Source organism: Lonchura striata, chromosome 24, assembly GCF_046129695.1.
Source record: "Lonchura striata isolate bLonStr1 chromosome 24, bLonStr1.mat, whole genome shotgun sequence".
Taxonomy (NCBI): Eukaryota; Metazoa; Chordata; class Aves; order Passeriformes; family Estrildidae; genus Lonchura; species Lonchura striata.
In genome coordinates this window covers 2295267-2315811 of record NC_134626.1, presented here as the reverse complement: position 1 = coordinate 2315811, position 20545 = coordinate 2295267, and the positions used below count along the sequence as shown (strand labels likewise).

At 45.1% G+C, this 20545-nt stretch overlaps 1 protein-coding gene and 1 long non-coding RNA gene across 2 annotated transcripts; one reads left to right on the top strand and one right to left on the bottom strand.

Moving 5' to 3' along the window:
• Window positions 1–14400: 14400 nt before the first annotated feature.
• LOC110470354 (uncharacterized) lies at window positions 14401–15748 on the top strand. Its single transcript, XR_004149171.2, has 3 exons — window positions 14401–14599; window positions 14713–14795; window positions 15515–15748. It is a non-coding gene; the product is annotated as an uncharacterized LOC110470354 (long non-coding RNA).
• Window positions 15168–19509, bottom strand: TMEM278 (transmembrane protein 278). The gene is made up of 2 exons (XM_021529896.3): window positions 18283–19509; window positions 15168–16091 (listed from the first exon to the last, which is right to left on the bottom strand). Exons 1-2 carry the CDS (start codon window positions 18550–18552, stop codon window positions 15825–15827), a joined length of 537 nt encoding a protein of 178 aa, XP_021385571.2. The 5' UTR covers window positions 18553–19509; the 3' UTR covers window positions 15168–15824.
• Window positions 19510–20545: the final 1036 nt, after the last annotated feature.

Genomic DNA, 20545 nt, shown 5'->3' with positions numbered 1-20545 from the left:
CAGGGCTGGGGGACACTCGAGGCTGTGTCCCCTGGGTCCCCTGGGTCCCTGCTGGGGCCACCAAAACATGCAGAGTTTGCAGGAAGGAGCTGCTGCCCAGGTGGGAAAAGGCAGGGAGAAGTTGGAGGTTTGGATGTTGAGAATTTTAGAATTTTTTTTTTGTGCGTGTGTGTTAATAAATTTTGATTTTTAAGAAAGTGTTATATTCGATTTGAGGTTGTAGGAAAAAGCTTTCAAAGTTAATTGATAGCACTAGAATGATGAGTGTGTGGTTGGTTAGGTGTGTATAATATCACAGAGCAGGAAGCTTAAAGTTTAACCTTAAAAAGCCTTATAACAAAAAGTAGTTAGCCATTTTATACCCTATTAATAAAATACCACAAAACTCACTACTATAATACTGTGACATAAATAAGAAAAAGTCTAAACCTGAATACAAAATACCATCCTGAATATCTGCAATCCCAACCTCAAAAAAAAAAAAAAAAATTAAAAAATCAACAAAAACAAAACAAAACAATAAACAACCAAACAAACAAAAAAGCACCCAAAACAAACAAAAAAAACCCCAAAACCAACAGGGAGCAATACTGGGAATGGCAGCTGGCACAGGAACAGCCCAGGGCTGACCTCTCTTGGTGTGGTGTTAAATTCAGGCTCAGATCTGGGATCCTGAGGAAAGAAAGTGATAAACTCTCGCTGGGTGAGGGGAGCAAACACCAGAGATTTTGAGGTTCAGCCTCTCCGTGCCCCTCTGGCAGGGAATTTCTGCCAGAACCTCAAGAAATAAACCCCAATTCCCTCTCCCAGCGATGTGCTCTCCTCACATCTGCGTTTGGCTCCCACTCACCAGGTGAGGTGACAACAATTCCCTTTTCCACTGTAGGATTTTCCCTCTGGACAGGTCCAAGGTGTTATCAGCAGAGGGAAAAGCTGGAAAATTACATCCAGTTATGAAGAAATGCATCAATCCTCATCTCCCTGACACGGACAGGGACCAGCAGGCCAGGCTGAAAAGCAGCAAAGAAGGGATGTTTGGAAGCTTTTGGGATTTCAGGCACTGGTGAGCAATATTTCCTCCAATTTTATTTCCTCTCCCCTGGGAACTGTAAAGAAAAAAAAAATCTCACCAGGAGTTAGGGTTGTTCAGAGTGGAAAAAAGTTGTATCCAAACTCATGCACCAAATGGAAAATCCAGTTAAAAATCAGATAGGGTTTAGGGCACTTGTTTGTGTTCCCCTCCCAGTTTGGCCCCATCTGCCTCCCAGAGGAGCTGACAGCAGTCAGGATGTTATAATTTTATAATTAAAATGGTAAATCATATGAAATTTTTATAAACTGCCCCTCTGTGAGTGGCGGCCACTCTTTCCAAAGGCTGCAAGATTTGTGTTGAAAGCTTCAGAGGGAGGAGAGGCTGATTCAGATCCCAAATTTTCCTCCATCCTTAACCCAGACATCCACCTGCTCCCATCAAATCCCATCAAATCCCATCAAATCCCATCAAATCCCATCCCATCCTCCTCCTGCCCATCTCCAGACCCATTCAGAGCCCCCTTGGAGATGATTTCCTTCCATTACTCACTTCCCAAGGAACAGTTGAGGGCATTTGTTTGTGTTCCCCTCCCAGTTTGGGCCCATCTGCCTCCCAGAGGAGCTGACAGCACATATAATTTTCTATCTTATAATTTTCTAATTTAAATGATAATTCATATGAAATTTTTACAAACTGCTCCTCTCTGAGTGGCAAAGGCTGCAAGACTTGTGTTGAAAGCTTCAGAGGGAGGAGAGGCTGATTCAGATCCCGAATTTCCTCCATCCCGAACCAGCCATCCACCTGCTCCCATCATATTCCATCAAATCCCATCAAATCCCATCAAATCCCATCAAATCCCATCCCATCCTCCTCCTGCCCATCTCCAGACCCACTCAGAGCCCCCTTGGAGATGATTCCCTTCCATGACTCACTTCCCAAGGAAGTGTAGCTCAGCTCACAATAATTCCCTGATTTTTTGCCAGTTCATCCCTGTGGATACCCTGCAGCCCGGAGGGAGCCTTTATCTCCCTCGAAGTCCTGCTGGAATAGGTGCAAGCAGGAAAAAGCAGCCTGGAAAATCATTAGATCTTACAGGGCTTGGGTTTATTTTTAATCTTTACAGGAATTGGCAGATCCTGTTTCCATTCGGCCTGGTGCCTGTGCTGATTCTTTCCTGGAAGCATCCTGCATCTGGAGCCAGAGGTGTCTCTCCAGCTTTGCTCCTGCTTAAATCTCTGCTCAGCTCCCGTTCTCCACCTGCCATAAATTTGGACAAAATTTTCTTGGGGTGATTCCCTTCTTTTATAGTTTAGAATGATAAATTTAAGGAAGTGATATAAAACTTTTTGTGTAATAACAGTCTGGTTAAAAAAAAATTAAAATTAAAAAACTTAATGATTTTTTAAAATCTTAATTTTTTTTTATTAAATTAAAAATATAAAATTATAAAATTTAAAAATATAATTTTTTTTTAAATTAAGAAAATCTAAAATTAGCAAACCAAAACCACTACACCTTCTCCCCATGCCAAGCTACAGAACAACCCAGCAACAATGAATAATTGTAGGGAAAAAACCCAAATAAAACCAATCCACCACAATTTTGAGGGTGACCTCGCTGGGGCTCAGGTATTTCCTAGAACCCTCAGTGCCTGGGGGAGGTTTTGCTGCAGCTGCTGTGACATTGCAGGGATGTAAACAATCCCCAATTTCTGAAGAGATGCAACATCCTCTTGTCTGAGAGCAATTCCTGCAGCTGGAGCAAACAAGCTTTTGGGAACTCAGCCTTGTTTGAGGCTGGGTTTGTTTGGAGGGGGGTCTATAAATGGCAATTTGGAATTTCCCCGTTTGGAAAGGAAGCAGAGCAACTTTGAGGGGGATGAGGAGAGTGAAAATTTCCCCTGGAACTCCAGGAATTGCTTGTGCAGCCCCAGCACAGGTGAGAAATCACCCGAGGAGCAGGAATCCTGCCTGGACAGGGCTTTGGAGCTTGCTCAGCTTTTATCAGCCCAAAATCTGACCCAGAGGATGCTGAGAGCAGCAAGAAATCCCACCCAGAAATCCCAACATCGCCTAGTTTCCCCCCAAAAAAACAACTGTGCCATACTTCATTTCTGCTCAGCTGCGGGGCACCGAATCCCTGACCCAAAAAATGCCAGCCTGACGTCCAGCCCCGAGTTTGTCACTTCTCAGTTACCGCCGTGTCACCCCGCCTGGAGTCATCTCTTATTTTCGTTTGACTTGGGAGACAAACTACAAAAATAGATGTGTTTACTCGCAGCATTCAGCAGGTTTATGTTTCTCCGAGGATGAGCAGTGCTGGGAATGACTCCTCAGTGAGGTAAGGTCGAGCTTATAGATGATGTTTTTTATCCCAAAGCTCCCTAAAAATCCACACAGCACAAGAAGAAGGGGCCGTTCGGGGGGTGAAAAGCAGCAGCCTGAGCTCTGAGCCCTGAATTTTGGGTACCTCGAGCGCAGGGGTTTCATTTGCTCCTTGCTCTTGGCTGGAATTGAAGAAATTCCACAGCTGGAGCAGGGCCAGAAACACTGAACCCCAAAAAAACAGGCAGGACAGAGGCTCAGGAACACTGAACCCCAAAAAACCAGGCAGGAACAGGCTCAGGAACACTGAACCCCAAAAAACCAGGCAGGAACAGGCTCAGGAACACTGAACCCCAAAAAACCAGGCAGGAACAGGCTCAGGAACACTGAACCCCAAAAAAACAGGCTCAGGAACAGGCTCAGGAACACTGAACCCCAAAAAAACAGGCAGAGTTGTATCAATTTTTAAAAAGTTTTGTTAATTATTTGTTGCATGTATTGGAGAAAATAAAAGACTATGATTATGATCATTATTATAATGATTAAAACGCATAAACTTATTTTTAAAAGATTTTTTTACTGATGTTAAGTTTTATTAAATAGATTATTTAATTAAGTTTTATTAGCTTTAATTTTTGATGCTTATTTTTTGAGCGGTTGTATGTTTTTGTGTCTAGATTTTGCGTGATTAGATAGATTTATATAATATATAATTTTAAATGTATAGATTAAAATTTATATTAAATCTTACATTAATATTATACAATTATTAATTAAATAATATTTAAAATAAATATCGATTAAAATTCGGTTATTTATTTAGATTTCTATTACTAATTTAAATTTCTATGATGTCTTATTATTTAAATTCTATTAATTTCCATTTTAGATGAATACGAATTGATATGGCACGTTATACATTATAATTTTTATATCAAATTATAATTGATGCTAAATTTTTCTAAACTACAAATCTCTGAGTTACAGCCCCTTTTTCCAAAGGCTTCAGAGGGAGGAGAGGCTGATTCAGTCCAGGCTGAGCCAACATTTCCACCCAGCTCATAATCCCTTGGATTTCGCTGGGTGTGAATTCACTTCCAGGGGAACCTTTCATGCTTCTCCCGGAGAATCCCAAGGAAAAAATCCTCCAAGATTTGAAATTCCTGCTTCATTTCCCTCAGGATTTGAGTGCTTTTTTATCCCAACTTTTTTCACTTTGCTCGCCAGGAACCCAAATAGCTCCAAAACTTGGATTCACTTCTAAGCAGCACAAGCATGAAAAAGTCAATTTTTAGCCACTATTCTTTGGAGAGGATAATTTTCTTTTTTTTTTTTTTTTTTTTGACTTCTTTTTCCTGTCTCCATCCTGTTAGGAGAGCCCAGACCACTTAAAAAAGGCAAATTGAAGAGAATCTCCTTAGGGTTTCCTGAGGAATTTCCACTGGAGCTCCCAGCCTCGCTCAGGAGCTGTGAGCTCCTACAGTGGTCTGGGAGAGAGAAAATAAAAACCAAAATAAAAATTTGGGGTGGTTTTCTGTTTGTTTTTTGGTTTATTTTGTGGCTGCTTGGTGGGGGTTTTTGGTTGGTTGGTTGGTGTGATTTATGTGTGGTTTATGTGTGGTTTATTTATGGTTTATGTGTGATTTATGTGATTTATATGTGATTAATGTGTGATTTCTCTGTGATTTATATGATTTGTGTGTTGTATGTGTGATTTACGTGTGGTGATTTATGTGCGATTTATGTGTGATTTATGTGATTGAGATGTGATTTATGTATGGTTTGTTTGTGATTTATATGTGATTTATATGCGATTTGTATGTGATTTCTATGTGATTGATGTGTGATTTGTGTAATTTATATGTGATTTATGTATGGTTTATGTGTGATTTAACATAACATATAACATATAAATCACATAAATCACACATCAATCACAGATAAATCACATAAATTACACAAATCACACATAAATCACATCAATCACATAAATCACACATCAATCGCACATAAACCATACATAAATCACACATTAATCACATATAAATCACACATAAATCATCACACATAAATTACATATAAATCACACATCAGTCACACATCAATCACACATAAATCATCACACATCAATCACATATAAATCACACATAAATCACATAAATCACACATAAATCTCCAGAAATCACACATAAATCACACATGTAAATCATCACATAGAAATCACACATAAATCATCACACATAAATCATCACATAAATCACTCATAAATCACACATTAACCATACATAAATCACACATAAATAACACATAAATCCCACATAAATCCCACATAAACCATACATCAATCATATATAAATCATCACACAGAAATCACACACTAAGCACACACGAATCACACAAATGCCATAAATCACACATAAATCCCACAAATCACACACAAATCCCACAAATCACATATAAATCCCACATAAATCCCACACAAATCCCACATAAATCCCATTAACCACACACACACCCCACTCCGCCCCCCATCCAAAGGCAGATCAGGAATCCTGATGCGTGGGGTGAAGCCCTTTTCTGGCACAGAGCTGGGGGATCTGAGGGGTTGAAAACTTTAATTCCATTTTCAGTCCTGTGCGGACGGTGAGACAATGCAGATGTTGTAATTCACAGCACCACAATCAGAAACCAACCATGCTAGGCCTTGTGTCAGCCTTTAAAAATCCTCTATAAATTCATTTACAGCACTGACGGATAAAGAAGCGCAGGGAAGTGGAGGGCTCTGCTGGGAACTGATTTTTAAAAGTGTTCATTTTTCTTTCATAGTTCTTTTGAAACGTTTAAGCTTCTTTTAAAAGTTTTCTATGCCTCCTGGTGTTTATGTATTTCTCCTGCAGTTCTCACACTGCTCGTGTAAATAATGATTGTTTGACATTCTTCTTTGTGAGAGGAGAGAATTGGTGAGCTGCTGGTTTGACCAGTGTGGTTGGAGAGGTGGGAACGTCATCCTCCAATCCACTGGCACTTTTGGAATTCTATACACTGCGAGATCAGAAAGAAAATTAGGGGTTTTTTTCTCTTTTGAACTTAATCAAGCTTCTGTGAAGTCATTTTGTGTCTGATAGCAAAGGGAACTGCTCTGCCTGCCATGCATCCCCTCCTCCCTGCCAGCCTCCCTGGGGAATAGCTGCCATTCCAGCAGCTCGTGGAGAAAGATTTGTGCAAAGCCACCCAAACAATCCCCAGCTCTGTCTGGGCATAAGAGACTTTTGTTCCAGAGCCGGGTGCTGTAATTCCTGAGCGATGAAAGAACAGGCAGAGCACAAATATCAGCCCCACAAACGAGTGGCACTGTTGGGCAGAAACGTTCTCTCTGCTCTTCCACAGGCGGGTCAGGCTCTTTCTGCAAGGTAAATTTGCTTTTTCAGCCAAGGAAGAAGAGGCAGGTGAGAGAGCAGAGCCTGTGGCAGCACATTTCTCTCCCTCTCAGGATTTTTCATAGAGGAGCACAGAGAGAAATGAAAGAGAAAACAATTTCTGTTTCTGCTCCTTGTTTTCCCATGTGGAATGTGTTTGGAGAATTGTTTCCCTGGGGTGATGCTTGGTTGGGTTCTGGTGAGGATTGTTTGAGCCTGATGGACAATCCAATCCAACCCAACCCAACTCAATCCAATCCAATCCAACCCAATCCAATCCAATCCAATCCAATCCAACCCAATCCAACCCAACCCAACTCAATCCAATCCAATCCAACCCAACCCAACCCAACCCAACTCAATCCAATCCAATCCAACCCAAACCAACCCAACCCAACTCAATCCAATCCAATCCAATCCAATCCAACCCAATCCAATCCAATCCAATCCAATCCAATCCAATCCAATCCAACCCAACCCAAACCAATCCAACCCACCTGGGGCTGCACTCTCAGAGAGGGTCAGGAGTTGTGTTAGAGTCAGAGAAAGTAGTTTGTAGTTTTAGTATCCTCCTTTTATATAGCATATTAATGTGTTTTAGCATAGTTCTAATAAATAAATAATTCAGCCTTCTGAATTGAGTCAGACATCAGCATTTCTTCCCATTGGGTTTGCCTGCATTTACAATAAGAGCCCATCCACACTCCCCACTTGCCAACAGGAGTGAGGAATCAAATAAAATCCAAGAAGAAGCCTTAGGAAGGAGGAATTCCTAGGAATTCCTAGGAGGAATTGAGTTCCTCAGAATGTGAGGGTTTTGAACAGATCGGCCACGTGGAAATCTGCCTCTACAGCAAACTCCAAGAGAATGGCCCCAAAAATCTCCCCCAGGTGGGATGGCTGGCTGGGAATGCCACTGAACATTGAGGGGAAATGGGAACAGCAACAGACCCACAGCAACACTCACCCTGTGCACCCAGATCCTGGTGTTCCCTAAAAATCTGCAATTCCAGCCATCCCTCCCCTTCCCAGCCCTGAAGCAGGAATGAAGGAGCACTTACCACTCCCTCTGCCATTTCCCCTGCTGCCTCTGCAAAGGGCAAGCAAAGCTGCAGAGATTTCTGTAAAAACGGGTGGAAAAGAGTGGAAATGGGAAAAAAAACCAAAAAAACATCTTTCCAGCTGGAAAGCTCAGGTGGTGCTTGGGCTGCTCCAAGTGCGGGGCCTGCCCTGCTCCCTGGGCATGCAGAGGAAGTTTGGCAGATCCTGTTTTTGTGGAGTTCTCCCACATGTGGGGCTTTTTCTGCCTCTGCTTCGCTTCCTGGCACCTGTCGAGGACGCTGCTGTGCCAAAAAAAGGCACTCGGAGCTTCTCTCCACGTTTGGGCTCTCTCTTCCCTCATCTCCAGGACTGGCAAACTGGGCAGGGATGGAGTGTTGTAAATGTAGGCGAATTTAATGGGAAGAAATGATGATGTTTGACTCAATTTAGAAGGCTGAATTCTTTCTTTATTATAACTATGTTAAAATATATTAACATACTATATAAAAGGAGGATATTAAAACTACATACTACTTTCTCTGACTCTATTTTTAACTTTAACACAACTCGTGACCCTCTCTCAAGAGTCTAGACACAGGGGGATTGGATTGGCCATCAGGCTCAAACAATCCTCACAGAATTTAATTAAGTACTCCAGGTAAACAATTCTCTAAACACATTTTACGTAAGAAAAACAAGGAGCAGAAATAGGAATTATTTTCTTTTTCATTTCCCTCTGTGCACCTCTATGAAAAATCTTGAGAGGGAGAGAAATGTGCTTGCCACAATGGAGGGAACACCTGGAACAGGATGGAGAGATGTCCCAGAGGGGAAACCAAGGGAAATTGGTGCAGAATGGAACAGCGAAATTTAAAATAAAAAAAAGGGATTTTTGCTTGCAGTCCCTCAGGTTATTCGTGTTGCTGCTTCCATCATGAGCTCCCAAGGTTTCTCTCCCTTCAGGGAATTCCTACAAATCTCCAAAGCAGAGGTGGAATTCTGGGGTTCTTCCCCTGTTCTCTCCTGGCCCTTCAGACCAATCCACGGCAGGATGTGAGGAGACACCACTGCTGCAGCTTTCATCAGCTGAACCCAGCAAAAAACACCACTTTTTCACCCCACATATAGCACCACTGACCCTGTCCTGAATCCAGCATTTTTCCAGGATTGCAGATCAAAAAGCAGACAGATTTAGTGCAGGGATTCCAGGAATCATTTTTTGTTACAGTAATCTTGAATAATCTTTTGTTACAGTTGATAATTAATCAGGGCTGACAAGACTTTCCTGTGAGGCAGCTCTGGAAGGAGCAGGGGAGCTGGAGATTGAGCCAGATCCTGCAGGATCCCAAATCCTGGAGCATGCCAGCAGGAACTCAAAGCCCCTTTTGCCCCACGCTGGACTGGACTGAGACACACAAAGGGGTCACAAAGCCCAAAATATTTCAATTTCTGCTTGTGAACCATCCAGACACGGGAGGAACTCCAAGAGTGACCTCATGGAAATGTCTGCTGCCAGAGAAACACTTGGCCAGGTTTTGGAGGGAATTTTCCTCGTCTCCAGGATGTTCAGGGGTTTTTTCTGAGCAGCCACATCCAGCAGGACTGACAGGGAGATGCTGCATCTGTTCTGGAACTGTGCTGGGCTGCAATTCCACCATCCAGGGATTGTTTTCCTCTCTCCTGCAAAGCTGTCCTGGGACAAAAAAAAAAAAAAAAAAAAGGATTTTTTTTGGTCCCCTGTTTTCCCCTCTAATCATTATCAGTGGGAATTTTGCTGTGGAGTGGCTCAGCACAAACACAGCTTTGCTGCTTCTTGGTGGGAATGAGGGAATTCTGCAGCTGCAGCATTGGTACACCCAGAAATTTCCTTCCAGCTGCCTTTTCCCAGTTCCCAGGGCACAACAAACCCTGTTCCCCATCGCTGTTTCCCATAATCTCCCCACACGCTTTGCCTGCCACCTTGGTGTGGCTAAAATCGTGGCGAGGAGCAGCAAGAAATTGCAAGCAAAATGACAAAAGCAAGCAAAATGACAAAAGCAAGCCCCAAAAATCCCCCTGAACAAAGGGCCCTTCATGCAGGAACCAAGCAGCTGAGGTGATTTGCACCCACAGGACCCGTGCAATCCCAAGGAAAAGTTGATTTTCCAGGTGCACACAGGAATGGTCTAGCCCAGGTAGGCAGAGCCACGCCCAGGGATGAGAACAAACCAGAAAAAAATGAGAGTTATTCACACCCTTATTCAGCTGAATGGTTTTCATTCTTTAAAATAGAATCATCTTTTATTGCAGCCAGGCCAAAGGGGTTTTTTCCTTCTCCCTGCTCTGTTTCTGTGGGATATGGAGTATGGGATCATGAAGAAGCAGGAAAGCAGGAGGCTGAATGAAGCCTTTCCCTGCAGCCTGAACTAAAATTCCCTGGTGCTCTGAAGCACTGCCTGATTTCCTCTCTGTGAATTCTTTTTCTCTGGATTTCTGAGCATCTGGAGCCCAGCTGTGCCCAGAAGGAGCATCTCAAGCAAAAGGGTTTTTTTGTGCCTGAGGCAGGGCCAGACTCCCCAGCAGATGAAACGTGGCCAGCAGCAGGTGAAGGCAGCTGGTGCCCGAGAGAAAAGTGCTCTTTGTCACAACATCTGTCCCCAAAACTGGCCCAATCCCAGCCAGGGGCTGAGACCTCGCAGGGGAAAGGGAGTGTGAGAGAGGGGAGCTGGCTCCAAGAAGAAACAGGAGCTCTACCACACCACGATTGCCTTAAAGCCAATCATCTACAATTAAACACATCTAAAATTAAAGTAATAACCCACCCCTCGTGGCTCCTACTCCAGTGCATCTTTCACAGTTCCATTTCTCCAAAGTTCCCAGTCTTATTTGCAAGGTCATCCTTTCAAACTTATTTCTAGTTCCATTTCTCCCTCAGCAATGTCTGTCCTATCTCAGGGCATTTCTAAATCAGCATTTCTTGTCTCAGGGTTTGTGTGAGCCTTGAGACAGGGCACGGGGTCAGCTCTGAGCCAGCTCCTCCTTCAAGCCCCAATTCTTCACCAAATCTTCCTTTTTTCCACGAGTTCAGTGAGTTCTTGAGGTGCAGGTGCCTCGTGGAGCCAGGATGTGGGATGGGGATGAATCCTGCAGGAAAATCTGCCTGGACATCAGCAGAGTGGAGCATAAATCAACATAAATCGCACATAAATTACACATAAATCACATAAACCATCACACATAAATTACACATAAATCATCACACATAAATCAGACATAAGTCAGATATAAATCACACAGAAATCATCACACAAATCACACATAAGTCACATATAAATCATACATAAACCACACGTAAATCACACCTAAATCATCACACACAAATCACACATAAATCACGCATATAAATAACACAGAAATCACATAAAAATCACATCATCACATATAAATCACATAAAAATCACACAGAAATCATCACATATAAATCATCACACATAAATCACATATAAATCATCACACACAAATCACACAAATCACACAGAAATCATCACATAATCACACATAAATCACAAAAATCACACACAAATCACACATAAACCTCACTCCCTCCCCCATCACTGACCCCCCAGAGTTTCCCCGGGGGAATCTGCCCATGGGGGAGCAGCAGGAGCCTCGTTTTCTTTGAGAATTCCCTACAAATCCACTTCCCACACCCCAGCCGGGCTGGATTTCCTCCCTCCTTCCCTTGCCCACGTCCCTGGCAGGAGAGCCCTGCACAGCTGAGCCCCTTTCAGGCCAGGGCTGAGGATGAGGAGTTTTGTCCCCAAACATTTGTTCCTGAGTGCTTCAGGGACCCAGAAACGTGCTGGCAGAAATGTTACTCCTAAAAAAAAATTAAAAATATTTATTAAAACCGTATCAAAAATAATAGACTGAATAAAGAAAATATTACAGCGCCAGGAGCAGAGGATTTTCCCCACCGTGTGCTCATCCACAGAATGGAGGTTTTGCCTTTTAACCCTTTAGCTCTCCCAAAGTTCTCTCCATCCACTCCTTCTCTATCTATTTAAGTAAAAGATTTAAGATTTAAGTTTAAATCCTTTAAGGATTTAAGTTTAAATCCTTACATCTTGATTGGAGGTCAGGTGCTGCCATAGTAACAAGCCAACCCTCCCAAATGTTCCCCGATAACAACACGAGGGGTGTAAAACATAACTACACATCTATAAAACCTCTCTCAACATATAAATATGATATTTGCCTTTGAATTGTGAGAGTTCACCATTGCATGTCACAAATGTGAGGGCTGCTGGCCAGCACAGCTAAAATAGACACCAAAAAGCAAATTTTTTTCCCCAAATATGCTGAGCCTGAAACAGCCCTGAGTGGTGAGGGGAAGCTGGTGAAGAACTTCTCAAGGACAAAGCAGATATTCTGGGCTTCCAGCAGCAGCAAGTCTGGAGGAAGTCTGCTCTGGTTTCTAATTTTATTTCTGTTCATCCGTGTAGGGTCTAGGGCTTGGCTTCCTCAGCTTTGTCCTGAGCTTGGGAACAATGGAGGAGGCACAAGTGGAGCTGGCAGCACCTGAAAGCAGAGAGGGAAACTGCTGGACACGAAATGAGTACACAGAAGTTTGGTGAGTTCAAGAGAGAAAGAAGAGCCAATTTTGTTTCTGACCTCGCAATATTTAGAATTCTAAAAGTGGCAGTGGGTTGGAGGGTGACACACTGGTTAAACCAACAGCTCATCAATTCTCTCCACCCACAAAACAATCTTCATTTACACGAACAGTGCGTGAAAACTCCAGTAGAAATATGTAATTATCAGAAGGCTAAAGGACTTTTAGGAGAAATTTAAAACTTTCCAAAGAACTGTGAAAGAAAACTTAACACTTTTAAAAATCAGGGCAATGGGAAACCAGCCAGCACCTGTGGCTTGGCTGGGAGCTCTGGCTTTGACTCTCATCTGCCCCCGGGGTTCACAGGAACCGTGGAAAGGTCCAGCCCTGCACATCCTGCCCGCTCTTCGGAGGCTCAGGGCCAGGAGCCTGCCAGCCTCTCCTGCTGGCACCCAGCTGGCCCTGCCAGGCTGGCCCGGCTCTCCTTGATGCTGAGCCCCACCTCATTTCAAATTTATAACAATTCGGAGGGAGGGGGTTCACATTTTTCCATTCCAGGGGAGGCTCCTGCCTTGCTCAGCAGACACCTGGCTGTTCAAACTCAGCCAGAGGGTGACAGGCAACCCAGTGCCCAGGGGAGCATTGCCAGGGCAGCTCGTGCCCCACGCTGGAGGATCAGCTTGTGGCAGGCACGTTTTTCTCCCTTCCAGGATTTTTCATAGGGGAGCACAGAGGAAAGAAAGAGAAAACAATTTGTATTTCTGCTCCTTGTTTTCCCATGTGGAATGTGTGTGGAGAATTGTTTCCCTGGGGTGATGCTTGGTTGGGTTCTGGTGAGGATTGTTTGAGCCTGGTGGCCAATCCAACCCACCTGGGGCTGGGCTCTCAGAGAGGGGCACGAGTTGGGAGTCAGATATGGGAGTTAGAAAAAGTGGGTTTGTAGTTTTAGTATCTCCTTTAAATAGTATATTAATGTATCATAGCATAGTTATAATAAAGAAATCATTCAGCCTTCTGAGCTGGAGTCAGACATCAGCATTTCCTCCCACCAGGCTCCCCTCATTTACAATATCAGCTGAGAGAAGGGGCCCTTGCAGGCACTCCCAGATTATTCTTTCCTTAATCACTTAAAAAGTCCCCTTTATTTTTTTTTTTCCTTAAAAAGTCTCTTCTTTAATCACTTCCATCCATTCTAACCAAGTTCTCCAGCAGAGCTGGAAACAATCACCAGTGCCCAGTTGGAGAGAGGGGAGGGAGCACAGGGGAACTTCCCTGAAGACACTCAAGTTTCAGTGAAGCAATGGAGAGAGCACAAGGAACTGTCCAGAACATGTTATCAGGGCTTTATTACCATGTTCTATCACCGTGCAGATCCTGCCAAATTAGCTGGAGAGTTTTCCACAGAAAATGAAGCACTTGGAGTGCCCGGGCTGAGCTGGGGAGCAGCACATCCTCTCATGGTATGAGCAGCAGGTTCCAGCTTCCTTTCCCCTGCCTCCCTGGGAGCAGGAATGGAGCATCCTCCCAATAAACCCTCTGTTGTCCTTGGCTCTGGAAGATGCTCTTCCTGATCTCAGCTCAGCTTGACAGATGGTTTGTGTTTGCAGCACCCCCAGCTGAGTGTTCCAACAGCTGAATAACCACTGAGACTTCTTCCTGTGCTTCACCTGGACCAGCCAGTGACGGGGAAACACAAACAACAAACACGGGCCTGACCAAAGGAAATGTTTTTGTGTCCTCTGAGTGCCTCAGAACCAGGTCAGGGCCGTGGCTTTGAGCATGGACATCTTGCAGGGGGATTAAATCCACGCATTGTTGCACTTGGAAAAAAAACAACAAAACCAAAACAGTGAAAATAAATTTCTCTCTGTCCTCCCTGCTGTGCTCTGGGCTGGTTTGGGAGCTGCCAGGACAAAGCCCTGCCTGTGGGAGTGAAGAGGAGGCAGAGCCAGGGATCCCCACATCTGTGGCACAGTCCCTGCCTGGCACACGGGCACTGCAGGCTGGCACAGCTGCCCCAGCCCCTGGTCCAAGGCTCGGGATCAGGCTCTGGGCTCTCCACAGGAAATTTAGGATCAATCCAGCTCCTCCTCGGAGCTCCAGCACTGCTGGAATGCCTGGCTGGGGCTGTGCCCCTGCCAGGACACCCGGAGGTACAGCCTGGGCTGTCTGCTCTGCTGCGGCATCGCAGGTAAATTCATTTCCCCTTCCTTATTAAAATACTCTGTGAAATGAAATACCTAATGAAATGCAAGTTTGCTTTATTGGGGAGGCTGTAGCAAATAACTCTGGGTTTCTTTGCAGGGACAGCAGCGGGGAGGGTTCATTACAATCCCTGCCAGGCTGAAGAGTGTTTTCCTTTTAAAAGCAGTTGGATGAAACAACAGGTGAGCAAAAGGAACAGCAGCTTGTATCAAATATCTGTACCCAGTGAGCAGACACTGCCCTCAGGCAAAACCTGGTTATCCTCCAGCACGATCTTCCTGTCTGGAGCAGAACTTTCCTGCTTTTCTTCAGTCTTGTCAAAAAATGTCAACTCATTTTTCCTCCTTTTTATTTTTTTCCCCTCCAGTTCACTTCCCCCGGCAGCCACCCCTGGTTATTGCTCTGGGTGGTATCAGGGCCACACAGGGCAAATAGCAGGAAAAATCAATCCTCAGGAAGGGAACAAAAATTCCATTTTACCTTACAGTGCTACCAAGTGGAGAACAAGAGGTGGTTCTGCTGCAGCCACGGCTTTGAGACAGAGCAAACTCCTCCAGGGGGGACTGGGCACAAACTTTATTTCTCCAGAAAACTGGGAATGGTTCCAAAGGGCAGACAAAATGGTTCTAAAGGGGAGGGACAGCAGCCAGTGATGAGCAGGAACAACACCAACAAACAACACCAACAAACAACACCAACAAACAACACCAACAAACAACACCAGAGGGGATTTGGAAGGATGAAGCTGTCCTGCTCTCCCTACACCTGTCCCATGCTGTGTTTTCACTCCACCGCAGATTTTTGGGATAAACCACAGGGTGATTTGGAAGGATGGAAGGATTTGGAAGGATGAAGCTGCCCTGCTCTCCTTATACCTGTCCCACATGTGTTTCCTTTGCAGATTTTTGGGATAAACCACGGGGTGATTTGGAAGAATGAAGCTGTCCTGCTCTCCCTACACCTGTCCCATGCCATGTTTTCACTCCACCGCAGATTTTTGGGATAAACCACAGGGTGATTTGGAAGGATGGAAGGATTTGGAAGGATGAAGCTGTCCTGCTCTCCCTACACCTGTCCCATGCCATGTTTTCACTCCACTGCAGATTTTTTGGAATAAACCACAGCGTGACCTGGCTGAGCAGTGGCAGCTCTGCGGGGAGGGCTGAGGATGAGGACAGGCACAGGGAGGGGACACTGCTGGTGCTGCAGGCTCACACCCAGGCCTTGAGCTGGGTGCTGCAGCCCCTGGCACAGCACGGAGCCCCCTGCCCGCAGCCACACCAGCGGCCCCCCTTGTACAGGGCCAGGCTGTAGGGCTGGAAGCACACCAGGAGCTGCAGGCGCCGTGCCAGGCTGCAGTAAATGGCCATGGCCACCACCAGCAGTGGGGACATGATGACAAAGCCCAGGATGATGAGGGCAGAGGAGCTGTTGTCGTCCAGGATGCTCTTGCAGTAGCGGGCAGAGGAGTGCAGCACCTGTGGGGAGAGAGAGGAGCACAAGCAGGATCATTAAATTGGAAAAGAGCTCCAATGAGTGACCTTATCCCTCCCTACAGCTCCCTGAAATTTGGCTGTGGCCAGGTGGGCTTGGGCTCTTTCTCCAGGAACTGACAGAACCAGAGCACACAGCCTTGAGTTCCACCAAGGGAAATACAGGTTGGATACTGGGGGAAAGGTTTTTACAGAAAGGGGGATAAGGTTTTTGACAGAAAGGGGGATAAGGTTTTTTATGGAAAGGATGATAAAGTTCTCCCTGCCCAGGGAGGTGGTGGAGTCTCCAGCCCTGGGTGTGTTTAACAAAGCCTGGATGTGGCACTGGGTGCCAGGGTTGGGTTGAGGTGTTGGGGCTGGGTTGGACTCAATGATCTTGAAGGTCTCTTCCATACTGGGGATTCTGTGAATTCTGTGGATTTTGTGAATTCTGTGAATTCTGTGATTCTGTGAAAAGTCCCACATGAACCCAACCCTGTCACATGGCCTGGTGCTGACAGCAGTGGCCAAAACACCCTGGAGTTTCCAATGTTTTCATGCAAAAATAAAACATTTTCTTTTGCTCCCTCTCTCAGAGCTGAGTGATCCTCAGGTACACTCTGTGACTGATATCACATCTTAATCAAGCTTTCAATGATCCCTGTGAGACAAGAGCACTGCACACTGATCCTGGAGCAGGAAACACTCATCTCTATTCAATCATCCAATAGCATTTGATAGGCACAAACCAAATCCAAAAGCCTCCTGGTGCTACATCAGTGTGGGTGGCACAACACTGGGAAAAACAAACAAATAAATAAATAAAACCTATTTTCAAAATATATTATATTATAAATTTATATTAAACATATACATTTGTATTTTATAGAAATAAAAAGGAATGTAAAATATCTTTATAAATATATAAATAAAAATAAATATAAAAATAAATAGAAATACAGAAATCTGTTTGATTCTGCAGACAGGTGCTGGTCATTCTGTGGCTCTCCAGACCCCTTGGTGTGTACACTTATTTCTGCCCGAAAAATCTGCCACTTGCAAAGAAAACCGTCCTGGGCCTGCCTGAATGTGGTATGTCCCCAGATTTTATTCTTTTCTCCTTTCAGCAGTGAAAGGAATACAGCCCACCACGCTAAAAATCAACAATAAATCCACCTAATGGAGCTGCAGTGCAGAAATCAGCCTCTGGCTGCCGAGATGCTCAAAACCAGCTCTGGTGGAGCCACAGTCCCTTGCTGTGATTGCAAGAAAGAAAAAGCTGAGTTTAAAAGTCTCCTCACAGCTTCCAGCAGCTCAGGGGCTTCCACTTCTGGTCCACTTGGCTGCACTCAAAAACATTCTGCATCTCCTCCAAGCCTTTGGGTGTGCGTGCAGAGGAGAATTTGGGGTTTTCCAAGGTGAGGGAAGCTGGAAGGGGCAGTTCTGGGAGGGTTTTTTCCCATTTTCAGTCCAATTTGCAGGCCCTGTTTATGACTTAATGAAAAAGGCCCATTGAGCTGGTCTAACAGTCCGTGCCTGCAAGGAAAACAGGGAATTGTTCTTTAATATCCACCCGTGGTCAAGTGATCCCAACAATGTTTAAAGGGCTATACCAAGAAGGGGTTTGTAAATAAGGAAATGATGCAAATGCAGAGGGCAGCAAAGAGAGCCTGGATAGACAAAAGAGGCTCGTTTTTGGTGTGAGGAATGCACAGAATGTTTGGGAACAGGAATGTTAGACTGGCACGAGAAGGGGATTATATATTCTGTCAGATTTTACTAATCCTATCATTAGACAGGTCCTAATGGATCTTAAACTCACTTAAACAGAAAGCAGCAAACCCTAGCAGAGCCCAGGCAGGACTGTGAGCTCTGGAGCTCAGGTTGGCAGCTCTCAGTGACAAAAAAATCCAAGGGAAGAGAGAAATATTGTGAAATTAAAATGCAAACAGCAACTCCACCAGGGCAGGGAGCGCGTTCACCTCACCTGGCACCTCAGCTTGGCGCTTCCATGGGGACACAACTTCATTGCCCAATTTTCCTTGTCAGCCCAGACTATTCACACGGGGAAAAATCTGTTTCCTCGGGGAAACAAAATCAAAACCTGGGGAGTCCTGCCTGGCCTTTACAGCCACCGCTCACCTGGAGCTCAAAGGAACCCTCAGGTGAGGCCCTGCCCTTGAGGAGTGGCACTTACCTGGGAGTGGCACTGGAAGCCAAAATAAACCACCACGATGGTAGGAAGCAGCACGACGGTGAAAATCACAAACATCAGGAGCAAATTGAGGAGGAAGACCAGGGAGTTGGTGGCTCCTATCAGCAGGGCCCAGGCCAGGCAGCAGCCGGGGCTGCGGGGCTCCCCGGGAAGGAGCCGCTCGTCCATGTCGTACGGGGGGAGCCCAGGCATCATCCGCGACTTTTCCGACAGCACTTCTGCTCCAAAGTCCTCAGGCTCCTGGCCAGACATCCTTCAAGAAGATCTACCAACACCAACCCACGCTCTTAGCCAAAAATATTTCCTTGCTTTTGGTCTAACAGAGATGGGAAGGAGCTCGCAAAGGCTTCTTCTGCCTCTTCCAGGAGCCCCTAAGCAGAGATCATCATGGAGCAAGCAAGGAAAGCTCTCCTTGGGCTCCCAGCTCCCCTGCTCAGCACAGCTGGCTTCCTTCAGATGCTTTTCCCAGCCTCAGTCCCAACGTAGATCTGCTGGAAGTTTGGCAGTAATTTTTGTTTTGGTTTAGAATCCAGAGTCCTACGGAATTCGCTGCTGTTTTTCCCCAGGATTACGATCCCAAGAGGTTCCAAAGGGTTGCTGTGGTGGCTGTGATGGGCTGCTCAGTGGGCTTTGGTATCCCCCTCCACCTTCGAGCCCAGCTGGGTGCTCAGGGTGTCAGGCTTAGGTTCAGGATATCAGGTTTGGATGTTCAGGATGTCAGGCTTAGGTATTCATCAGATCAGGCTTAGGTATTCAGAATATCAAGTCTGGGTGCTGAGAATATCAGGTTTAGGCACCCACAGGCAGTTCCTTGTCTTCAAATCACCTTCCCATGCTCTTCACCCTGTAGCCAAGCAAATATTCCTGCCCAGGTCTCATCCAAAGGAGGTGAGCAGGGAAGAGGAAGGGCAGGAGCTGTTCCCCAGCCTCTGGAGCCCTGCTGCCCTCCCCTGCAGCAGAGATGGGAGCAGTGTGTGGTGGTGTCACTGCTCTCAGCTGCCTGCAGTCACAGCCACTCACAGCCAGCAGTGTGGTCCCTCCTGAGCTCAGCTTTGCAAGGCTGCTGTGTTCACAGAACAGCCTCAGTGCTCTCCGTGCTGGCCAATCCTTCACATCTGTCTCCCCACGGCTGGGGAGGAACACGCAGCACCCCAGAGCCACGCTCCAGCCATCCATCCCCAGCTCAAGATGGTCCCTCTCCAACTTTAATTATTCTGCCTCTGATTCATTTTCTAAAATTCCTCTCTAGATTAAAAAAAAAAAAAAACCTTAGAGAAATTGATAATCATCACTGTATTCCTCAGAAATCAGCTGTTCCCTGCAGTCATCTGTTGTTTGCAGAACATACTGATACTCTCATAGAGGAGGCACAGCAATTATCAATTCTTTCATCTACCTCATAAGATCAATGCTATTTAAGAATTTCAGTGCCATCTCCATGCCTGTGTAGCCTCCAAGATACAGTGAGAGTAATAAGAGACAGATATTAAAAAATACAGAGAGAAACAACCTCTCAGGCAGCCAGCAGAGTGTGACAAGTCCATTTCCATCGTGCTCCTTCCCTGCACTCTGGGGCTGGATGGCTCCCAGGGGACTTTGCAGGGCAGCAGCCTCCACTCAAGCTGCAAAATGTGAAATCTCTTCTCAGATCTGTCCAGACATCCCGAGGGAAATAAAGAACGGCTGCATCCATCCTGTTTTCAGTGCTGCACAGGCCAGAGCCAGTGTTAATAATAAAATCTGAAGCTGGGCAGGAAACCATAAATGTGACAAGTGGCAGGGAGCTCTGAGAGTCTCAGTGGTTACTTTGTCTGTCTAAACTCTGTTTAGATTTAAAGACATAATATTTTTCAAATTTGATTTATGCCTTTGAAGTGAAAAAAAGGACGAGTCACACAAACAGAAAGAATCCAACTCAAAACTATAGGAAGAGAAATCAATTTTAGGCTTAAACCGTGGAAAGATTAACTCGGTGCTGGGCAACTAAAAATCCTACAGCTGCTTTTACCATCTGCTGGTGATGGCCAAGGGGTGTGGTGAAACACAATTTAAGCATTCATAAAAGTGCCATAAATTCTAAGAAGCTTTGCTAAATCCAGCGAAACTTTCCAAAATTCTTTTGCTGTCATGAAAATGCATTTTAACCTTTTCAGGGAGGTCTGAAAATTGTGTTCTGTACATTTATTTTCTAAAGGTTCTTGTAATAACCAAGCGAACTTTGTGTCAGACAAACCTCAGCGATATG